This window comes from Toxoplasma gondii, chromosome XII (genome assembly GCF_000006565.2).
Source record: "Toxoplasma gondii ME49 chromosome XII, whole genome shotgun sequence".
In the NCBI taxonomy this organism is placed as follows: domain Eukaryota; phylum Apicomplexa; class Conoidasida; order Eucoccidiorida; family Sarcocystidae; genus Toxoplasma; species Toxoplasma gondii.
This window is the reverse complement of record NC_031480.1, coordinates 5,914,154-5,933,983: the sequence shown is the minus strand read 5'-3', so window position 1 is coordinate 5,933,983 and position 19,830 is coordinate 5,914,154. Positions and strand designations below refer to the sequence as shown.

Here is a 19,830-nt window from a genome sequence, read left to right as displayed (position 1 = left end):
CCCACGAATTTGAGGGGAGGATCTAGCATCGTATATTACAAAACCTTCTGTTAGGAATGGAAAACCTCCCATAAAACATAATGGACAGCACACGCCATGCGCAACTTTATATCCCCATCTCTCGCACTACGTAGCTGGCACACCGGTCCAATGTCTCCAAGCATCTGTTGTTTGGTTAAATTCAATTCCGCCGAACACTGTCATTGAAAAGTCACCATATTACATAAATGGTGTCGTTATTGCGGCAACCCAGAAAGTCGCTTCCACAGCATCAGACATGACATGAAGCTATAACATTCCTTCAAGCGGCGACAGACACAAAGTTGTTTTTCGCAGTGCCTGTACTTAACTGCACGCAAAAAGAAACTAGCCTGTGCTACTGTTAGTCATCCGGTCTCACACATGGCGATACGGTCTCACACATGGCGAGCAACTGCGATGCTGTTGGTCTGCGCGCGCGGCGTGTCCCCTCCAACAGACGCATGCGGCTCGCTGCCACGCCACTAGCGAATCGATGCTGACTTCCTGCCAAGCTGTTTCAGGTGGAAGGAAGGAAGTATCTTGCTGTCCATGGTCAAACATGCCAACCTTCAATTTTCCAGTATCACATGCTCAGGAGAACAATTAGCATCACCAACGACGAGGAAGATTGCTGCGCAAGGATGCCTGTGTGGTAGTTAGCTCTCGTAGCAGAACTCCAATCGCTGGCTTTCAAACGGGAGTTCTCCTTCCATTTGAGAGGTTTTGGCTGGCTTTTGTCTGTTTTCCCGTTTCATATTTGTAATTCAACGCGATACGAACGCCTCCTGCCGACTTGCAATTTCGGGTCTGCAAGATAATAGACGTCGTCTGTACCTCAGCATATGCGTGCTCTCCTTCTCCGTGTATCCCCTTCCACAACCATTGTCACCTCACACAACCGAGCATTTGTTTACTCCTTTCCGCTTCCTCTGTCCAGTCCGTACTTGCACGGGCGAAGTGGCATCCCGACTTGCAATTTTTCGTGGGATGGTGTTCAAAACAATAGTGCGGTGACTCTCCTTCCATTTTCTCACTGTATGCCCCATGCAGCCGAAGCAGAAGAATGAGTCTGTCCCTCCGGGCTTTTCACGGCCCCTGACGGTTGGGGAGGTACCGCTTATGGCATGCTCTGACCATAACAGGCACCCGGATGCTCCAGCTAAAAGAACGTATCGGATGGTTTTGGGTGGATCAGATAAGCAAGCTCGAGGGTACCATGCTCTTCGCATGCTGCGGCTCAGGCGCGTGCATATGAAGCAGCGTTGGCAGCATCTAGCCCTCATCAGCATCACCGCTTTTGTTGGCCTGTCTCTGATTTTTTGGAACCAGATAACATTTCCAGCGCTGGTATATATCCAAAATGCACGACTTCCTGTTTATTACACACCAAGTCAAGAGGACGAACTTCGGTGTGACGCATCATCGTTACCGTCGGTGTACAGAGACGACGACTTGTCAAGCTGGGGAGCGCCCGAGAGAGCTGAATTGCTCCAAGAGGCATGGGTCGCGTCCCTTCCGTTGACAACTCGGAAGGTCAATTACAAGACAAACGAAGCAAACATGTGCATCATGGAGATTGTGTCTAGGACACTGTCAGCAAGCCACATCGATCATGCGATTGTGGGAGACACACTTATTGGCTCGTACCTTTTTCAAGACTCTGCTTTTTGGAACAAATCGCTTGATGTGGCTCTCCCCAGAGCGGAACTGGCGAAGGTGCAGGGCGTGCTTCAAAAAGTAAAGTTGGTGGACGCCATCGACGGCAACCGTGCATACTCCCCAGCAGCGCTACGACAGTGGCTGGTCAACTCAAAAGCACGACTTGAGGTAAACACGGAATTTCGAGGGGTTTGTTGTCTGTTACTCTGGACTTAGTCTTTTAATCTTTGCGTCCAGAGTTGACGGTTTTTGCATGAGATCGGCAGGCTTTTCTGTTTTGCGTGTCTTTGCAGCTGGAGGAAGTCTATAACAGCGGCAGAGGCGGCCGTATCTTTCTCAGTTCCCAGTCGGGAGCTTTGACTGGCCAATTCGCCTCGCTCCAGATCAACGTACGATGGTGGACGGTGGAGGAACGTGCTCCGGAGGACAACTCGAAAGACTTTGAAAACAGCACATCGGTGGTCGTTTTGGATGTTCCTGTGGCGGATGGTTCGGCGGATACGGTCCGCATACCGGAGTCAGAATGGTTCCCATTAACCACTCGGCCTCTGGGGCTGCTTACTGTTCCAGCTCCGGTCAATCCCATGTTTTACGTAAACGCTCAATACAATGAAGCAGAACCCCCCTGTGGCAATCGTAACTCGGCCAGCAGCTCAGGATTTCTCTCTTTGAGGCAATTCGTTGCCGGATCATGCTCGATCCTTCGGAACTCTTATTTTCACATCGAAAGGGATCAGGTTAAGGAAGACTGCTTCAGAGAGCTTCTGTTTTTCGGTGGGAAGCCTCGGTCTGTTGCTTACGTGGGAGGAAAGTTCTCGCCAGCTGAGAAGTTTTCCTCGTGGTTTTTGGTCTAGGACAGCCAGAATATTGTCACCGCTTATCTATTCATTTTTCACGGAAACTCTGCATCATCTTGTCCCCTGTCGTACTGACTTCCGTCTGGGTGATTGTTTCTTAAGTTCCCTTCTATCTGTTCCCGGCGTCGACATCCTGTTCACGGCTGCAGTTCACAGAGGAAGGCTTCCCTTGCGCAACTGCGTCGACTATAGACCAACGTGCCTCTGAAGGCGTACAAAATATAAAACCAGCAGTATCCATGGCTATTTTAATTCAGGTTTGAAGTGGAGAATCCCTGTAATTTCCCTCTAGCAGCAATGCAGACCTTGTAATTTCTGTGTGCGATTGTATCGTAACGCACTACAAACCGTGAAACGCCGAAGCAGCGGTTCACACTGGGGAAGTTTTCGTTCAATTCTTGGTACATGCCATTTTCGTACTCTGCGATGTCATGCATGGTTCACCCTTTGACTCCCAAACTGCTCTGAATCTACTGGCGCTGTCTCACATGCATATTTCTTCGAACAGCGAGTATCCATTGTCGGGAACGGAACAGAAGGAGCCATGGCATCAAGTCGAATTATCATGCACACCAACAGCAGGAGTCACTTTTTGCTTTGGGGGACTGCGGTTTTGGGTGGGTGGATCCAATTTCTACTGTGTTAGCAGAGCGTAGCCAAGATGATAATTAAGGTAGAAATATCAGGATTTTCTCGTATGAACCACCTACTTGGCCGATGACTCCACATGGTAATAAGCAGCCTCTTATCAGGAAACAAAACTATTTTATGATGAGTCAAATTGCTGGGCGAGTGATGAGTGGCAGCTCGCGCACATAGCTGTCAGCCAAGGAGCTGCAGGATTTTTTCTGCACGGAAGCTTGTACCTCGCTGATGGGCACATCGGCCTGCCCTACGCCTGCGCATGCTGAAGATGATTCCGTAGCCACATACTGCTTCGAACAACGACCATCATGCAAGGTGGACTCTATGCTCGGGGGGAAGCTTTGTGTTTATTTCTATGAGCCGTTGCAACCTTGCAATTCTTTGTCCCGCCCACGCTCCTGCCAAGCTTTCAGTCGCGTGCCTGAACATCTCAATTCTTTTATCCTGGGATCTGCTTAGGTCTCCTGGTGGGTTGGCAGGAGATCCGGAGGCAGCGTGGTAGTCACTCATGTACGTATCGATCTCTGGTACAGGAATATCGAATGAATCGTCCCGGTCGTCGGAGTCAGTGTCACTCATCTGCGGAGTTCACAAGCTCAAAACAGGGAAACTAGGGAAATGGTCGTGTTTCTCTAGGACCAAAGGTGGTTCTCTGTCTACTTCTATCTCAGAGACTATATGCCTATTTGAATTTCAATCGCAGGAGACCTTCGCTATGAAAGGTTCGCACACAGACCCGCTTTCCTTTCTTTTTTTCGATTCGTCTCTATCTCCACACAGCCTTGCATGCGCTTGCGCTACACACCTGCAACAACTTGCTACTTCCGAACGACCTTACAAAGATGCAGTAAGCGCGCAAACGCGTATGTAGTGTTTGCCATACCTGATCAGCTGGGAAACCCTCTTCTGAAACTCTCTCCGGAGACGTGCCCAAGTACACAAAGGATGGATTGGATGGTCGGAGACCGAAACAGTTGTGCCTGCCTATGACTTCATCGAGAAGTGTATCTCGATTTTTGTGAACAGACGACGGTCGAAATGCATTGCTTAACGAAAAGCTTCGCATGAAAGGGAGAGAAAGACACGGACTTTTCGACCGACAGTCCGGGGGCAGTCCCTGCAAACACCGCATGTACCGATCGCGCGTACCCAGTTACAACTCACGCCGTCGTTTGTGGCAAGGAGACCATCTGCCACATTAAAGAGTGATCCCCCCCAGTGACTATCAATTCATGTGCTTTAGAAGTGGCCTTCGAACGTGACTCAACCTCCAGAACAGGAACGTCGATCAAGGGAATATCGCGAAACTACAGAACCGGAACAGTGATTCGGGAGAACTAATGACTGCGACCTTCCTTCGCAGTCGTCAACCAGCGGTCTCTCACTTTTTGGAAGCAATGCCCGAGGTCAGTTTCGACGCTTCGGGGTAAGGGAACAAGAGGCCGGAATTCAGCGGTGGCAGGGGCGATAAAAAACACGTCGTTTATGACAGGGGGATCAAAGTGTAAGATTGGCACGTTCGACTTTCCGTCACCCGCTCTCGCTGTTGCTCCTCCTGGGGAAGGATGATCCTGTGATCCAAGCAAAGCTGCGACCAGTTTTTGATCGCTTTGTTCAAGGCGCCAAGCTGAGGGCGGGATGGGATGTTCGCGCAGGCCCATGATCTGGTAGTCTACTTGCGGAATCGGTTTTAGATCGCTGTATTCTTTTACGCATTGTATAAGGTCCGAAACATTTGTTCGTTCTTTCACAAAAAACCAGGGAGGGACAGCGTGGGTCGTTGCTGGAATCTGAAACAGCCGTTGCACTGTTGTGGACCGACGGAAGAGAACAGGGGGGACCAACCCCTTAGATACGTCAGCTTGCTCTCCACGCTGCCTATTGTCACGAGAAAACTTCGTTACCGAACCATTTCGCGCTAAATCAGTTGTCGACGACGTAGAAGTTGACGAGGAACGCTGGAGCGACACAGCTTGTTTAAGGGTTGCCAGACGGCGAAGTAATCTGTTTTTCTTGATTGTGGAGGTTACCGCCAGCACAAACCGATATTTGCACCACCTTCTCAACGCAAACGAGTTATTCATGGATTCGTCCATGACCGTTGAGGGCGCGTGAGCTTGCTTGGGTAACCAACGCGCGGATACTACTACTGGCTCGGTCGAGAATTCACACACATCTCGGATTTGATCTTGCAAGGAGCACTGCCTCCAAACCTTCTCAATATCAAATTGCCGACGAGCGATTAATCGTTGGTTTCTTGACTCATTCGGAGGATACTCCCCAGTGTTTATCATGACCGTCTTATGTTTCCGCCTGTGAAACTGTGCAGCGTCTTTCCATCGTTTCTCAAACCGCGCTTTTCTGCTGTCACTTTCAGTGTCGCCAGCTGTGTGACTCAAGTCTGATCCAGAAAAAAAACTACGACTGTCAGGCGATTGCGCGACCTTGGTAGACTGAATTTCATGTGTTGGTGATGCAGCGTCAGCTCTGCCCCTCTGTACGCGTGAGAACTTTCCCAGCTTTTTGCCTATTTGCTGGGTAAATACCCCGTTCCACACGGCGTGACCTTCGGCATTCGGGACCATAACACCATTGTAAACTACGTGATTCGGCTTCTCACAACAATTGCTGCGTTTCTGGCCTGACGGATGCTGCGCTAAGACGATATCCCGGTTTCGTCGAAAACCGCCGGTGCTCACATCGACGGATCCATCGTGGGAGCTTTTTGAGTTTTTCGACGAAAGTGGGGAAGCCACAGGTGCACCGTGACAGGTGCCCATGGCGTCCACGCGGATCGGCTTGGAACCAAAGTCGGCCAATCTGAGTTCAAAAGCAAAAAATGTGGTCGCTACCGAGGTGGGTGTGTACGTTAACTCAATAGTTAGTGACCCGTGAGCGGGTACATCCCCGCATGTGGGGGCCACATTGAAGTCTGGATTTTGAATTAGAGTCCTTATCGCGAACTGGAACGACACGGGATGCTCATTGAGAAGTTCAAAGGTTCTGTGGACACTGCCTCCCAGAGGCGCATGTCCGAAGTCAAGAAATCGGGGAAGCTTTATATTCGCGAGTTGCGGGAAAGCGTACAACCCGACACCACTGCAGCAGTAATCGACGTCTGCGGAACCAGAATTGGGTGCCTTTTTCCGATGGTGCGCCGGATTAACAGACGAACACAGGACCTTTAGTGACGAATTATAGAGTCGCCACTCAAGTGGGCAAAAGTAAACTTGAATCTCTTGCGTCATTCCCGGAGCTAGAAAGCCTTTTTTCTCGAAGCTGATGTGAAAAGCAGGATCCGTAGGAGCTAGTATGACGAAATGGACTGAAGATTTTGTTCGATTTAGAAGCCGCAGAGTTTTGGTTTGGGTTTCATTTGGAAAGCAGGCACTAAAGTTTAAACATTCAGGCTCGAAAACAACAGGGCTAAATTCTGCGCAGTCGCCCCCTAAAGCTCTCGACCACTTGCCCGAGTTGGATACGGGATTCGTACTGAAAGCAGGCGGCCGGTAGACGACGCTGTCAGCTATTTTTAATTTTGCCTTGCTCTCTATTGTTTTTGTCGGCGCTCGAGTCCACGACTCATACTCACAACTAGCAGTCGACTCTCGATGGGAGCCCACACTGTGGCTGCACTCTGTGTGTGGCGGTTCTTCATGGGACCCGGAAGGTTCCTGGCCTGCATCACTCTCGGTTGGGACAGGATTCATGTCTTTTGAAAAGGTATCCATACTTGCGACTGTTGTGACATAGTACAAAATGCGGAGCAGACTCAAAACCTGCGTGCTGGTGTTCAAGACCGAAATAATAAGCAGATCACTACTCAGAGGAGGCAGCGACGGGCCTGAGAGCCGGGATGCCAAGGCAAAGCTTACCGAAAAATAATACACCCTATCTTCGCTGTAGGATTTGATATTTCACTTTTAATGTTGGTATTGGCTGGAGGAGGAGTGAATTGCATGCAACTGCAGCATGCTCACGTGTGTACGGTACTTCACAGGAAAAGTCACAACTAAAGCCATCCTTCGACTCACACAGTGAGATCCTGTTTTGCAATGGTAGTTATTGTATTGAAGAGATTGCCCCAGTTCCGCGTGCACAAGGCTACAAGGTTGAACAGATCGTCGCGCAGTACATGCAGCCTTTCAGTGTAACGCTGGGTCAGGCTTGGCAGAGGTGCGCTGCAAGTGACACACAGAGTGATCTAGTACAACCAATACACCACAAGCAAGGAGAGAAAATCATACAGGGCGAGGCTGAAGCGTTTCCCATTCGAAATCTGAATCATCATGCATGCTTAGCGTGGTAGGATGACGATCAAACGTGCATCAAGGTGCGTGACACGCAAAGCTAGAATGTCAGGGGCTGTGTTATCCCTTAACCGTCCGTGAACGGTACTCGAGTTCTTGCAATTTCGCATCTTGATAAGACCGAGGCATTTCCTGTGAACAAAAGGATTTCGCGCAAACGATGGAACAGTTTGCGCTCAATAGCATGTCTTCCTCCAGGAAATTGTTCATGCCCCTCAAGAACGGATATCCGACGTCGAACAAAAGTAGACGACAGGAGAAAAAAACATAGAGGGACGAGTTTAGGGAAAGTAATAGAAACTGATGTAGTTTGCATGGCGAGCGTTCGTCTGGCTCTCGTCTCTCCGTCAGTCAGTTGTGTCTCACCGTAGTTGCAGATTCCATACTTCCGCATGCTATCAAGAACACGCATCCTGTCCAGCAGTGCTTATTCCTGCGAGCAAACAACGCCTTCCACTTTGCTTAGTTCTCTACCACTTGGTTTAGCTGACCATAGCCGTTTGTTCTAGAAGTAGATGCGTGATTTCACCAACAAATGATCATCTGCCCGCCTGCCATCGTGTCCAAATAATACGAAGGGGCAGAGGGTGAGAAACATTATCACAGAACTCTTCACAAGGTGATGCCATGAGAATAAAAAAGAATTAGCGGAGTCCGAGATAAAGACTGGTCTTCCTGGTCTCGCAGATGTGCACCAATGGTTAATATTCTGCGAAACGGCGAATCAACTCAAAATAAATTTTCTCTCTCCGAGCGCCGGGTCTACATGTTGCATCCGTGCGTCTAGCACACTACTCGCTGTTTCCAGAAAGAAAACAATCACAACGCTGATTCCAACTGAAGCGACATGGCCAGGCGTTGTGGCAGTGCTCTTGCGATTCTGAAGGGAACTGTTTTGGGGGGGGGTTCCATGTCGCCCCATCGTTCTCGACGTCTCACGCATTAGAGAGCCAGAGACGTCTTTCTCGAAAACCCATTCCATAAGATACAGGCTTCACGCTTTACGAAAACGATACAAAAACGTGATTTCCAGTCTCAGAGGACCTTCAAATGGATATTCATTGTCGTGGGGGTGCTCCGGATACTCCTTTCTCCACCCAGCACCATCATGGGTGCAGCTGGTTCACGCGTACTAAAGTTGCTCTCTCCTTGAAAGCTAGGAAGAGATGCCCATACTGCGTCATTTATCTGTATGTATTCATGCGTACTGTTTCATTAGTTCTCCGTTAATATTACATCTGGTCGTAAAGCAGTGGAGCAGGAATAGCCCTATACACCATTGCTTGCACTGGGCTCGACGTCCTATCTAGCATGTTTTTATGGGAATCGCCGTGGTTTGGCCCCAACCACAACGACTACATTGTCAACGCATGCCTGCAGTGACGACTGATAATCGCACATCGCACCGGCTATGTCATGACTTGAGAAACACAAGACAAATTTCTAGTGGAACAGAAGACGATGTGGCCTGACACCACTGGTTTCTGGGTCGTCTGCGAATACTTGCCGAGCTGCAGCTGATCGCATGATGAGGATCTCGTGTCGCACTTTTTTCATCGAAGGATTGAGGGATCTTCAAACCGTCCCAGCTGGTGTTCACATGTTTTTTGCTTCACCATACATTAGCAAACAGACATCAGTGGAAAAGATGGCATGTATAAAATCCTGGGTAAGTGTAGGCGTTCCGAGGCGGCGGATCGATGGAGCTCGCATGCAACAGCGCGTAGCTTTCTAGCCAGGAAACGTAGCCCCTTGTTGTCTTCGATTTCGTTTGCTTCAGGCGCCCGCCCAATCCGTTTTTGAAACTCTTCATTTTTCATTTTATTAAGGGAGAGGCTATGTGTGTTTCCACGCGTGGGAACCATGTAGGAGCATCTGGGCTTGTGAGTGCATGCGAGCGAAGGTCACTGGCCGAATAAAGCCGACCCCAAATTTATGTGCTTCTTTTTCGCGGCAGTCCCCGTTTCTGGCTCTGCTTTGGGCGTCACTGCGGTGTTCTGGAGAGGTTGGGTGTCCGTTCCCATTTCGTGTTTTTGCATTTCTACGCGTGTCTCCGTGATGCTACAATTTCGGGCACCCGTTCGTGCCGGGTCCTCGACATTGCATGTTAGACTGAGACCGACAGATAGGCCATGAAACCACGCTTGTCGACACCTTGACTCTGCCGTATACAGCGACATATCAGGTACGGGAAAGGGTGGCTCCATACATTCCCTTGAATGCCCCCAAGTTTTACTGGTTTCTCCTCACTGGTCGACAGCCCCTGGGCAGAGAAAAAAAACAATGCGTGTATCTGGTTTAACAGTGGCTGCCCCTGCCGCCACGCCGGGGCAGCTTGTGGCTGGAGCAGTGACACTACGGGGTTTGTGGAGATGGAAAGCCCCAACCCAGACTCCACGTACCGACTTAACGTGTTCTGGCATTTTCAACTCTCGCCTTTGTCACTTCGTTTGTAAGGAGCGCGAATCCGGTTTCCATCCAAGGCGTTCTCTCCATGTGGTTCGCGCTTTGCTTCATGCGGGATGTACCTCGTCTGTCTCCGCTTCCCTCTCGTCTCGTTCGTACTCGACTACAAACTCTTCACCGAGCGGACCAGATTTTCCTACATCTTCGCCTTCTGCGTCTGTTTATGCGTCCGCTCTTCCTGCTTCGTCCCGTCTTTCTTTTCGCTGGTTCTGGCGCCTTCTCCCTCTGGCCTTCCCGATCGTCGGCTTCGGGTACTACTGGGAGCAGCGTCGATGGCGTATGTACACCGAAGGGCTGCCGGCGCTGCGGTCGCGTTTCCAAGGTGACACGCCATTCTACGGCAAGCTTTGGGGCAACACAACAGACTATTTCCTAGAAACGAGTTTCGCAGATGGCGACCTGGTTTTCTTCTCCCGCGATCCTCGCAGCTTGTGTTTTTCGCGCGCGGTCGCGCGTGCCTTTTCGAGATTTTTCCTCTTTCTTCTGGCGGGCGGGGCGACGAACAGAGCGCAGCACGCTGGGACGGGCGGAGGTATGTTTGTCGACGACATCGGCGTGGTGTATGTGGAAAACGGCCAGCGGTACGTCGTGAGTGTGTCGGCAGAGAAGAGGGGACTGGAGAAGATCAAGTACGCAGACAAAATTGCAGAGAGTTTCCCAGAAACCATTCTCGTCAGGCGTCTGCGGTGTTCCCCGGCCGTCCGCGAAAAACTCCACCGCGTCATCGAAGAGGCTCTTTGCCAGTCAGAATGCCCCTTGGATGAAGGCACAGAGCCGCCAAGTTCCGTTTGTTCGTCCCCACACTCGGCGCTGCCACAACTGAATTTCCGCAACTCCTGCGTTTCAGTGTGGAGTTCATTCTGGACCGAAATCCAGCGAAGACGGGCGGCGAGTGCGGACGCGTTTCGCCTGTTGACAGCGCAAGCGTTCTGGACGGCGAAGCGCCACACTGCGAGGTTGCTAGACAGGCGCCTTGAGGACTTGCTGCGCGAAGTCGAGAGCGTGGCGCCCGCAAACGTGATGGAACAAGCCAGAGCAAAGACGCTCGCGCTGCTTTCAGAGAACGGGACTGAGAAGGAAATGGACCAGAACTCGGAGGGGTCCGCGGCTGGAACTCCAGAAAGACTTGCTTCTGCAGACGAGCGTGTGCAAACCCCCTCGAGCGGAAAAGCCACAGAAAGCCCCGAGAACGGGGGGAAAACCTCTGACGAAGCGCCCAGAAATCCCCAGGACCCTGCCGACATCGTTGCAGATCTCCTCGCGCTGAGCGGCTTCGCGCACCAGGCTGTCAAGAGAATCGATAACGTGTTCCAAGACGGCGAGGCAGCCCGGCCTCCCTCGCCCGCTCCGAAGAAACGCGGCTCTCGACTGCCAATTGCTGAGTTTCCAGTTGCAATTTACCAAGCTGCTCAGCTGCTGCCACCGACGCCTGCTTCGTCGGCGTGGACTCCGGAGGACCTTTTGGGAATCGACACTCTGTTCCAGCCTCGCGATTTGCCGGCATTATCCGCGGCTGTCACCGAAGTTACAGAGGCCAGGGGTGGCGAGGAACGTGAGACGCCAGAAAAAGCCGCGAAGCGACGCCGCTCCGATTTAGCAAGGCAAGCGGCTCTGGAACTGGCGTCTTTGGCGCCCCAGCTGGCACCGATTTTGTATGTGCGAGAGGAAAAGGGCGAGAGGAACTGTGGAGCACGAAAAAACATGCCGGGTCTAATCCGACAGAGAGAGAGGACCGGCCGAAATGCAGCCGCCAGTGGAGTTACGGCGACAGGGACCCAAGCGTAGGTTTTGGAGTTACGACGGTGGCGTAATTGAAATTGTTTTCTGTTTGTTGACTTCGGGGGTTATCGGCCGCCAGTGACGCAGTCAAGACCAAAATATACTGCGTTGCCTTCTGGGAGCTGTCTCCAACTGTGCAGTTTTCGGTTCAGCAGTATTCTCGCTGACTTCAGCGACGCTCGCTTCTATTGGAACGCCTAAACTGGTGCCTGTCATTTCATTTGCCACACGAGTTTTCCCTCTGGAGGTCCTGCAGCCGCGATTGTGTCCCCCGGACGGAGGCTTCAGGGTTTTTTGCGTTGGCAGATGCGTTGCATGCAAACACCTTTAATTGGAGAGGTCCCTGCATTGTTAGTTATTCAGTTTGTGGCTTCCGGTGCCAGTATTTCCAGATTAAAGGGAAGCTAGTGTTTGCGGTTCACCTCTTAGGTACAGCTCCACGTAGCGGATCGTTTGTACAGAGATTGCATCTACTGATAATGTGTTATTTCCAATCAAAGGACAGCTTACCGTTTCTCACATACTCAATGGATACCACTATGCGAGCGGGCGGTACCCACATGGACCATTATTCTAGAAATCACCGGCCTGACAGTGATGTCTTGTATTGCTGAAATGAAACGACTATTGCATCCCACGATTCCTCTGTGTGATGTGAATCTTGTACCACTTGCCTCTTTGCAACGTTTAGGTGCGTGTGAGTTTCGGTAAACCCGTTGCCTCCCTTAATGCCGTTGAGACCGTTCCGCTTAGCTATCGACTCGGGGTAGCCAGCTGAGATTCACTGCAAATGTTGTCGCTTGTGAACACAGCACCACCTCCCCCAGAGAGGTTGAAGACAATGCGGCATCCTCGGTTGTTCGTGTACAGCGTTACAGTGTAGCACAGCTCTTGACAAAACATTGGAGGCAAACGAATGGTGCACCTAGAGTCTCCATACAGTCTTCAAAAGTACCACCAATGAAGCGAAGAATCACATCACATGACTTTCAGGTAGAAACGGTGGATTTCCCCCGTCTCCAACCACTTCTGTCCTAGTATCCCCACTGCCATATCTTTGCGGAGCATCCTTCTTCAATTGATTCCGTTGCGTGTTTGTCCTCTTCGATGCAGTCTGTTCGTCTCTTTTTCTTTGAGTTGATTTCACGCTCCACTTCCGACGAACTGTGATCCCTGAGCGGCTGGTGCCTGCCGTCGCTTTGCTGCATATCACTCAAACACGCCGCGTTTGTTCGGTCTCCACGAAAATATTTTTCTTCAATGTCAGAGACATCTGAAGGGTCTGGAGATACAGCGGGACTGCTGCAGGTCGATGCAGCGAAGTCGTGGAACCGTCTGCACGGACACACAGACATGCAACACGGTAGCCCGTTTGATACGAAACAGAAACGGAAGTAAACGCTATAAGGATGGAGCGAAAATACCGCAACGGCCTATCGAGAATATGCGTGAGGGGCGGGAGTGCGCTAGCGTCCTTTCCACGGAATCGGGAGCAAACAAACGGTTTTACCGCGCGAGACACGAGATCGATATGCAGAGAGTATATCCTGGAACGAAAATTAGAGAAAACACTAAGAAACTACAGAACACCGGCGAAGCTCGAGTTCTGGTAACTTTCGAGCCGCACGCAAGGTGTCACGCCTTCAATATTGTTTTCGAAATTTTAGGTGAAGTAGAACTGCTTGCGGAGAAAAACACTATTTACATCCAGACAAAGTGACCTCCACGACTAGAAGCTCCAGGACGTCCCACCTGCGGAGGGGATGGAGGATATCGCATTGTCCAAAAATGTCTCAGAAACAAATTTCTGCGTGTTTTGGCGAGATGCTCACCTGCTTCCAGCAGCCGTGAGCAAAAGAGAACGTCTCGGGTGGAACGCTGCGGCGACGACTGCCGCGGGGTTTATGTGATCGCCGTGGTGTGCGTTGGCATGCGCGTAAATGCACTTCCACGATGAGAGACTGAAAAAAGAAATCTGACCGAGCTCGTCACCTGCAGGATTGAATGGCAGACACTGACGCGTTTTTATGTTAACTTGTTACAAGCCATGCGAGCGAAGGTAATCTGATTTGTAACCTCGTCCATGTAAACCCAGAGAACAAAAACTGGCTCTCCTCGTGAAGAACAACGCATGTCACAAAGGATAGTTCGCACAAAATCAAGGAATTCGTTTGTGCGATTGAAGAGCAGAAAGCAAATGTGGAAGCGAACGAACGTTCCAGCGATCATCAGAGTTGTCTTCTTGCCTCTGTCGCCCGGTGGCACGCTGCAGTGAAGCCACATCTCTACACGCTCCTGCTCTCTCGCGTCGTCCCGCAGGAGACGCTTGCTGTATCCTCTTCAGTTCGGTTCACATCCGTGGGTCTCACCCTTTCTGTCCTCTCTTACCCGTGACCAAAGCGGTGATTTCTCCTTCATCTTCGTCAGTTAAAGGACGCGAGTCGAACGCGAATTTTTGGCTGCTCTGTGTCGTGGCGCGTCCCAGTCGAGCTAGCGGCGTGTCCGGTTTGCGGAGATCCCAGCAGCGCATCACACCATCTTGGCGGTGGCCACTGACAAGCAGGTTTTCCCCCACGAATTTGACCTGCAAAGACACGGGGTCCAAACCACTTTCTGGAAGTTCGAAATTTATCCTTATTCGAAGACTGCACGCGCAGCCTCTGAAACCGAATGCAGCAGTAGGGAAGTGGGCATGATGTTGACACGCAGCGGCTGAGACGCAGACAACACCGTTCAGGTTTCACACGAAAGCAGTGTTTTGAGCGCAATTGAAGAGGTGCCTTACGTGACACGGCATCTCTTGAAGGCGCAGAAGTGCAGAAGCGAAGACGGAGACCTGCCATCGATTAGAAGGATCGACAACGCACCTGGGTGACACCTCCCCAAGAGGTCGCCGTGTCAAGGAGACAGTGAGTAGGTGCAGTGTATGGGAGAGCGCCTCTTCGCCCGCCGCAGTCTTCGGTGTACACGCACACAGACTGGCTGTACGAACCACAGGCAAAGAGCTTGTTTGCGCCTGGTCCGGATGCCTTGAAATCCATACAGGAGATGATTCCCTTCTGGCCATGCTTCGCTCGCCTTGTCGCAAACAGGATGTCCTGGAGAAGCAGAGACACACGCAGACCTCGAAAAAACCGCGGAAGTTGCATGCTTCGCGGTTCGAGGGCTCAGAGGCAAGAAATAAAACCTCTACACAGTTCGACTTGTGTCTTGCACGGACGCAGAAAGAGTACATTTCTTTCAGCTCTTCACGAAGCCTGGGAGAACCGCAGTGTCTCCTCACTGTCTCGCTCAATCCATATACGCATGTATAAACGGGCTCCCGCTTGAGGATGCAGTAGCAGGTGTGCATGCGCTCTACTATATCACAAAGCCCCAGTAACGCTGCAGCTGATAAGCTCTTCTGTACGGTGAAAATTCAGTAGTTCTCTATGTATTGATCTTTCTAGTCAGTTTGCTCTGCCTCTCCAGAGCTCGCTTGCCTTGAACCCTCTCCCTCGACACCCCGCCGTGATCCCGCGCTTGGCGGCTGTAAAATACGCATTCACACCCTCATCCGAGCTCCTGCATCGCTGTCGCTTTTGACCCTTTTTAGGCGCTCAATCTCTAGCAGAGAAAACGGTCTTTTCCTACATGCAGCTGCCGCCCTGGTCGCTCGAGATCGAAAATGCGCACACCACTTATTCCCCCCGCGAAAAGCCGTGGCTTTGTGCGATGAAAAAGCAGAGAATAAGCGTGAGCCACTTCGTCCAGGTGGTTGTAGCAGGAGTACGAAGCGAGCAAAGAGCAATCGATTCCGCTGTATAGGTGAATCTGAGCAAAGAAAAACCAAGCAGCGGCAACACTCAAAACATGGAAATAAGGCAGACAGACGAGAAACGAGTTAGCCCGTCACCAAAGAAAATAAACACACGCAGAAAACAATTGTCGACAAAAGCTCAGTCTACGGCAAGTTTGAGCTGCGCTTGCTTTGGCACCCCTTAGAGGACAGGAGAACGGCGACACGGCCTCAATGAGGACCCAAGACGACGGAAAGAGACGGAAAAAAACGAGAATGCGAAGCTACAAACAACACTGCCTTTTTAGTGAAGGTGATTCAACGAAGACAGAGGAATTCAATGTGAGCTCAAAACCTTCATTTCACCTACCAAAGGGTCTATTCAAGAAGACAGCCTCCCAGTCAAAGTTCATAAAAGACAGCGGAAACAAAGGTTTGAAAAGGTGTCGTCAAGAAAAAGGACAGTGCGGAAGAGCTACGTGGTCTTTGATCACAACACAAAAAGGACAAGGAAGTGAGTGATACCCCACGAGCAGCATACAGTTTACATGCTAGATGAGCTGCTATCTTATACCCTACTACCAAAGTGTTTCTGCGCTTGTACAAAGCAAGCCCCCTTGACCCCGCTCAAAACCGGAACGAAAGCAGTGGAGACGGGGCTTAGTTGCAGGGACGTACAGGGTGGTCTCGGCTGGTGACGGCGTAGGAATATGTCCGTGGCTGCGTCCAGTCAAGACTTGGGAACCAAAGGCAGTCAAAAATTAACTCTCCTTCATCGGCACATGTCCACGGATCCAAGGCCGGAACGTCCACGAAGCCTACAGACAACCCATGTTGAAAAGCAAGGTTCCCAACCAGAAATCTGTTTACATCATCCTTGAAAAGTATTTTACAGCGTACTATGCGGTGATATTGAAAGTAGTTCCATCCAAAACCAGTCGCGTTCAACATTCAGTTAGAGAAGTGACAACAACAGGGCAGGAATGTAGGATGTTGCATGTTACGACAGCCTCTTTCGCAGTCTTGTGCATTTTGATTTGCATGACTCGAGCGCGGTACTATACGGAGGATAAACCAGATCTGTAAGATATAGTTCCTCTCCGCTGCACAAGATCCCATGAAGATGCTTGTACGAAGGACGACAAGGATACTCATGGTTGCAGTCTGTCGAAAGTTAGTGAACGCTGCGTACGCTCACAGGTCCCACAATATAACGCAGAGAAAAACCTACAAGGAAGAACGAAAGCTTTTGGCATTAAGAACGTTATTACGACAAAGTGACATACCGTTTTTACAAACGGTCACATGAAACGCACGACAGCAGGCGGAGGAACGACCTGGTGGAGCGCAGCTGCTGCGCGATTTGACACGTCGGAGCAAAGCAGACGTGGTATCAGCAAACTGTCGACCTCCCCGTCGGCTGTTCTCTGTTTCTGCACTTTCGTCATGCGTTCCTTTCCCTTCCACTAGCGTCTGGTGTTTTCGCGTTCACTTTTCTGTCTTACCCTCGGCTCTTTCGGAGGTATCCTCTTCTGGGGTCGCGAACAGCCGAACAACAGCGTCCTCACTCCACGTGAGAAATGCACTTCCATCGACACTCCAGGCTGTCCCTCGGAGACAGTTTTCGTTGCCTGTTTTCCTCGGCTTGGCTGGCCTCTCTTGCGGTTGCTGAGTGCTGCTGCTGCGATGAAGAAACCGTCTCCCCTCGCACCATCCCGCCTGTCTGTCTTTCAAAAGAATGGTGTCCGACGGAGGCGCTGAACTACCTGCTTCACACGGGCGCGCTCTTCGCCTGCTTGTTCTCGTGGTTTCCGGTGAGGCGTCGAAACACCGAGAGGCGCCATCAGGTTTCCCCGACACGGCTGGAAGGTCTTCCTCGTCTGAGGAAGCGAGAGGTGCGCGGAAAGCTGCCTCCGCAAGGCCTACGAGAGCGAAGCGTTTCTTCAAAATAATATGAGGAGTTGGAGAGTCCACAGACGTGGTTGTAGACGGTGGGGAGTCCTCACCGTCCACTCCTCTGTCCATTTCAGCCTTGGCGCTCGGCACCTGCTCAGCGAGGCAGTCACCTACAGGAACAACTGCATGCGCCGTTTCGCGGGCCTCTACACTCCTACTAGAACATTCGTTTGGCTCTCCATTTGCAGACCATAAACACTCTCCAAGAGGCTCTTTCTCGAACGCTTTCCGGGTCTCTCCATCGGAGCTTTCTGGGCGTAGAACTGAGGCGGGGGTATGCAGATTCACTTCAGGTTCCGTTTGCATTTCCTCAGTGGCGGGAATGAGATGCGTGCTTGTGCAATCTACACTATGTGCCAAAGCCTCAGCCACGGGTGTTCCACCACAGGGCGGCTCTTGCGGAACTGCGTCCTGGTTGCCCGATAAGAAAGAATTATCGGAAGAGGCAGAACACGCCATGGTGGCACAAAAAGCCGACGAATGGCGGGGTATGACTCTACCCTCACGCTAACGAAGCTTGACGAGGACAAAAACTGGGGAAAATCCCAAAAATGATGACAAAGTTCCTGCCTAGATGTCCACCAGGCTTGGGCGGCAATTAGGCAGCTGATCGGCTTTGGCGACTAAGAAGGCGCCTGTCTGGCACGAATCTAAAACTAACAGGTGCTCTTCCATTTGAACGTGACGCATGGAGCATCTCTGTTCACTGCCAAGGAAAGAGCTTGAATGGCTTGTAGAGAAAGTTGGACTTCTGCCCACATGAACAAGTGAACCCAGTATGGGATGGGCACTGCGTGACTAAGAACAGGACGCTGACAAACAGCCAGTTCTGGCGAAGGGTACTTCAGAGCGTACCATCCCCTCTTCAACATAATATCCAGAGTACAGAAATAGGCCATTAAAGACGTGGATGGTCCTTCCCATGAGTGCAGCCCCTCCGAAAACCGAGGAGCCTCTATTCGCGGCGGCGGGGGAGTGGCCTCGAGAAGGTGTTCCGAAACACAGAAGGGAATCAAAAGTGTGAATATTACCGAATAAGCGTATGAAATGGACCGATCAGGAAAACGCTTGTTTCATTCGTCGCTTTCTCCGACTAAGCGCTGTGAAAGGCGGCTAGCATGCTGTCTGGTTCTGCATGCACCACTCGACATCCGGGAATCACGCTGGATATATCAGACAATCGACGACCGAGTTGTATTCCGTCTCTTCTCTAGAAAGCCACGCCCTAAACTCTCTTTAAAGAATGTGTGTGTGGACAGATGTTAATCGTCGTTTAGAGGTTCCACCACACCAGACCAAAGAAATTCTCCATTATGCCTTGCCATTTTCTGCCGGGGCCAGTGGGGTCTTGGGTGGTCGCTAGCCCGGGCACCAGCAGTGAAACAAATGTGAATTTGCACAGAACATATGTCTGTTCTATATAATGTTTGCATGACTCTGAACGCACCTTTAATTTTGGCCGAGGCAGGTTTAATAGATGTGGATGATGCCTTTGCCCAAACGCCGCGATACGGAAGTTTCAAATAGGGTGACCAACCTTGACGGGTCCCTCTGCAATGTTGCCTGGCACTGGTGACAGTTCTGGGAACGACCGTCCCCCACTGGGCCGCAAAGTCAGACTCTCCAAGAAAGACTGCGAAATGTTATTGTACAACAGTATAGTATGTATCGTGTAGTGCAGTATATACCTGTATTGCCCATAGCTACATCTGTTGTACCTTTCAAAGTGAATTACAAAACCAAGCGCCGTCGGCGATGTTGGGAGTTAGACAGAAATTGAACACCAATGAAAGCCAAGCCTACATTGAAGCTGTGCTGCCTGGAACTCTCCTGATATCTGCTCCCTGTGCTTCCAGCCAGCAAGTAGGAGTGCGTGACGCGAGGGCTGTCGTCTGGCCTATGGACTCATGTTGTCGATGAATGGGTCAGCTTTCAGACTAACCAATCAACAACAGATCACCTACAGTCACTTGCACGAAACACGGTAGCTTTGAAATTCTTCCTAGATAGTTAACAATGGCATACCCGTGGGCAGTGGACGATGCTCGCAAATTTATCTCTTCTGTGAAGTGTATTAGCTGTACACTCAGACACCGTTCTTTTGAGAGTGCTGTACTGACGTTCACAGTTAACATCCCACTCTCAACGTACGGAATGTTTGTGGCCCACCAGCTGTATTAGCTCTTTTTCATGCGTGCATAAGTTAGTGGGGGGGGGGGGGGGTCAGCCTCGTGTTGTTTGGATGTGAAAGATTTTCAGCAGCTTCTGACGTCCCAACCCTGTTGAAAAAGAGAAAGAAAAAACCATTCCTCAGATCTTTTGGCGGCAGCACTACCCCAACGATGACAGTGCTTGTTTC

The 19,830-nt window shown here is 50.9% G+C and overlaps 4 protein-coding genes across 4 annotated transcripts; 2 read left to right on the top strand and 2 right to left on the bottom strand.

Moving 5' to 3' along the window:
- Positions 1 to 558: 558 nt before the first annotated feature.
- TGME49_278700 (hypothetical protein) lies at positions 559 to 3,788 on the top strand. Its single transcript, XM_002370532.2, has 2 exons — positions 559 to 1,848; positions 1,974 to 3,788. The coding sequence occupies exons 1-2, from the start codon at positions 1,066 to 1,068 to the stop codon at positions 2,532 to 2,534; spliced, it is 1,344 nt and encodes a 447-aa protein (XP_002370573.1). The 5' UTR covers positions 559 to 1,065; the 3' UTR covers positions 2,535 to 3,788.
- A 667-nt stretch (positions 3,789 to 4,455) lies between these two features.
- Positions 4,456 to 7,056, bottom strand: TGME49_278710 (hypothetical protein). Its single transcript, XM_002370533.2, has one exon. The coding sequence runs from the start codon at positions 6,911 to 6,913 to the stop codon at positions 4,520 to 4,522; it is 2,394 nt and encodes a 797-aa protein (XP_002370574.2). The 5' UTR covers positions 6,914 to 7,056; the 3' UTR covers positions 4,456 to 4,519.
- A 2,243-nt stretch (positions 7,057 to 9,299) lies between these two features.
- Positions 9,300 to 12,630, top strand: TGME49_278720 (hypothetical protein). Its single transcript, XM_002370534.2, has one exon. It carries the CDS (start codon positions 9,776 to 9,778, stop codon positions 11,741 to 11,743), a length of 1,968 nt encoding a protein of 655 aa, XP_002370575.1. The 5' UTR covers positions 9,300 to 9,775; the 3' UTR covers positions 11,744 to 12,630.
- TGME49_278730 (guanine nucleotide-binding protein, putative) lies at positions 12,581 to 18,479 on the bottom strand. Its single transcript, XM_002370535.2, has 7 exons — positions 17,021 to 18,479; positions 16,194 to 16,333; positions 15,371 to 15,550; positions 14,605 to 14,835; positions 14,126 to 14,321; positions 13,570 to 13,729; positions 12,581 to 13,072 (listed from the first exon to the last, which is right to left on the bottom strand). The coding sequence occupies exons 1-7, from the start codon at positions 17,928 to 17,930 to the stop codon at positions 12,772 to 12,774; spliced, it is 2,118 nt and encodes a 705-aa protein (XP_002370576.1). The 5' UTR covers positions 17,931 to 18,479; the 3' UTR covers positions 12,581 to 12,771.
- Between the last annotated feature and the right edge of the window lie 1,351 nt (positions 18,480 to 19,830).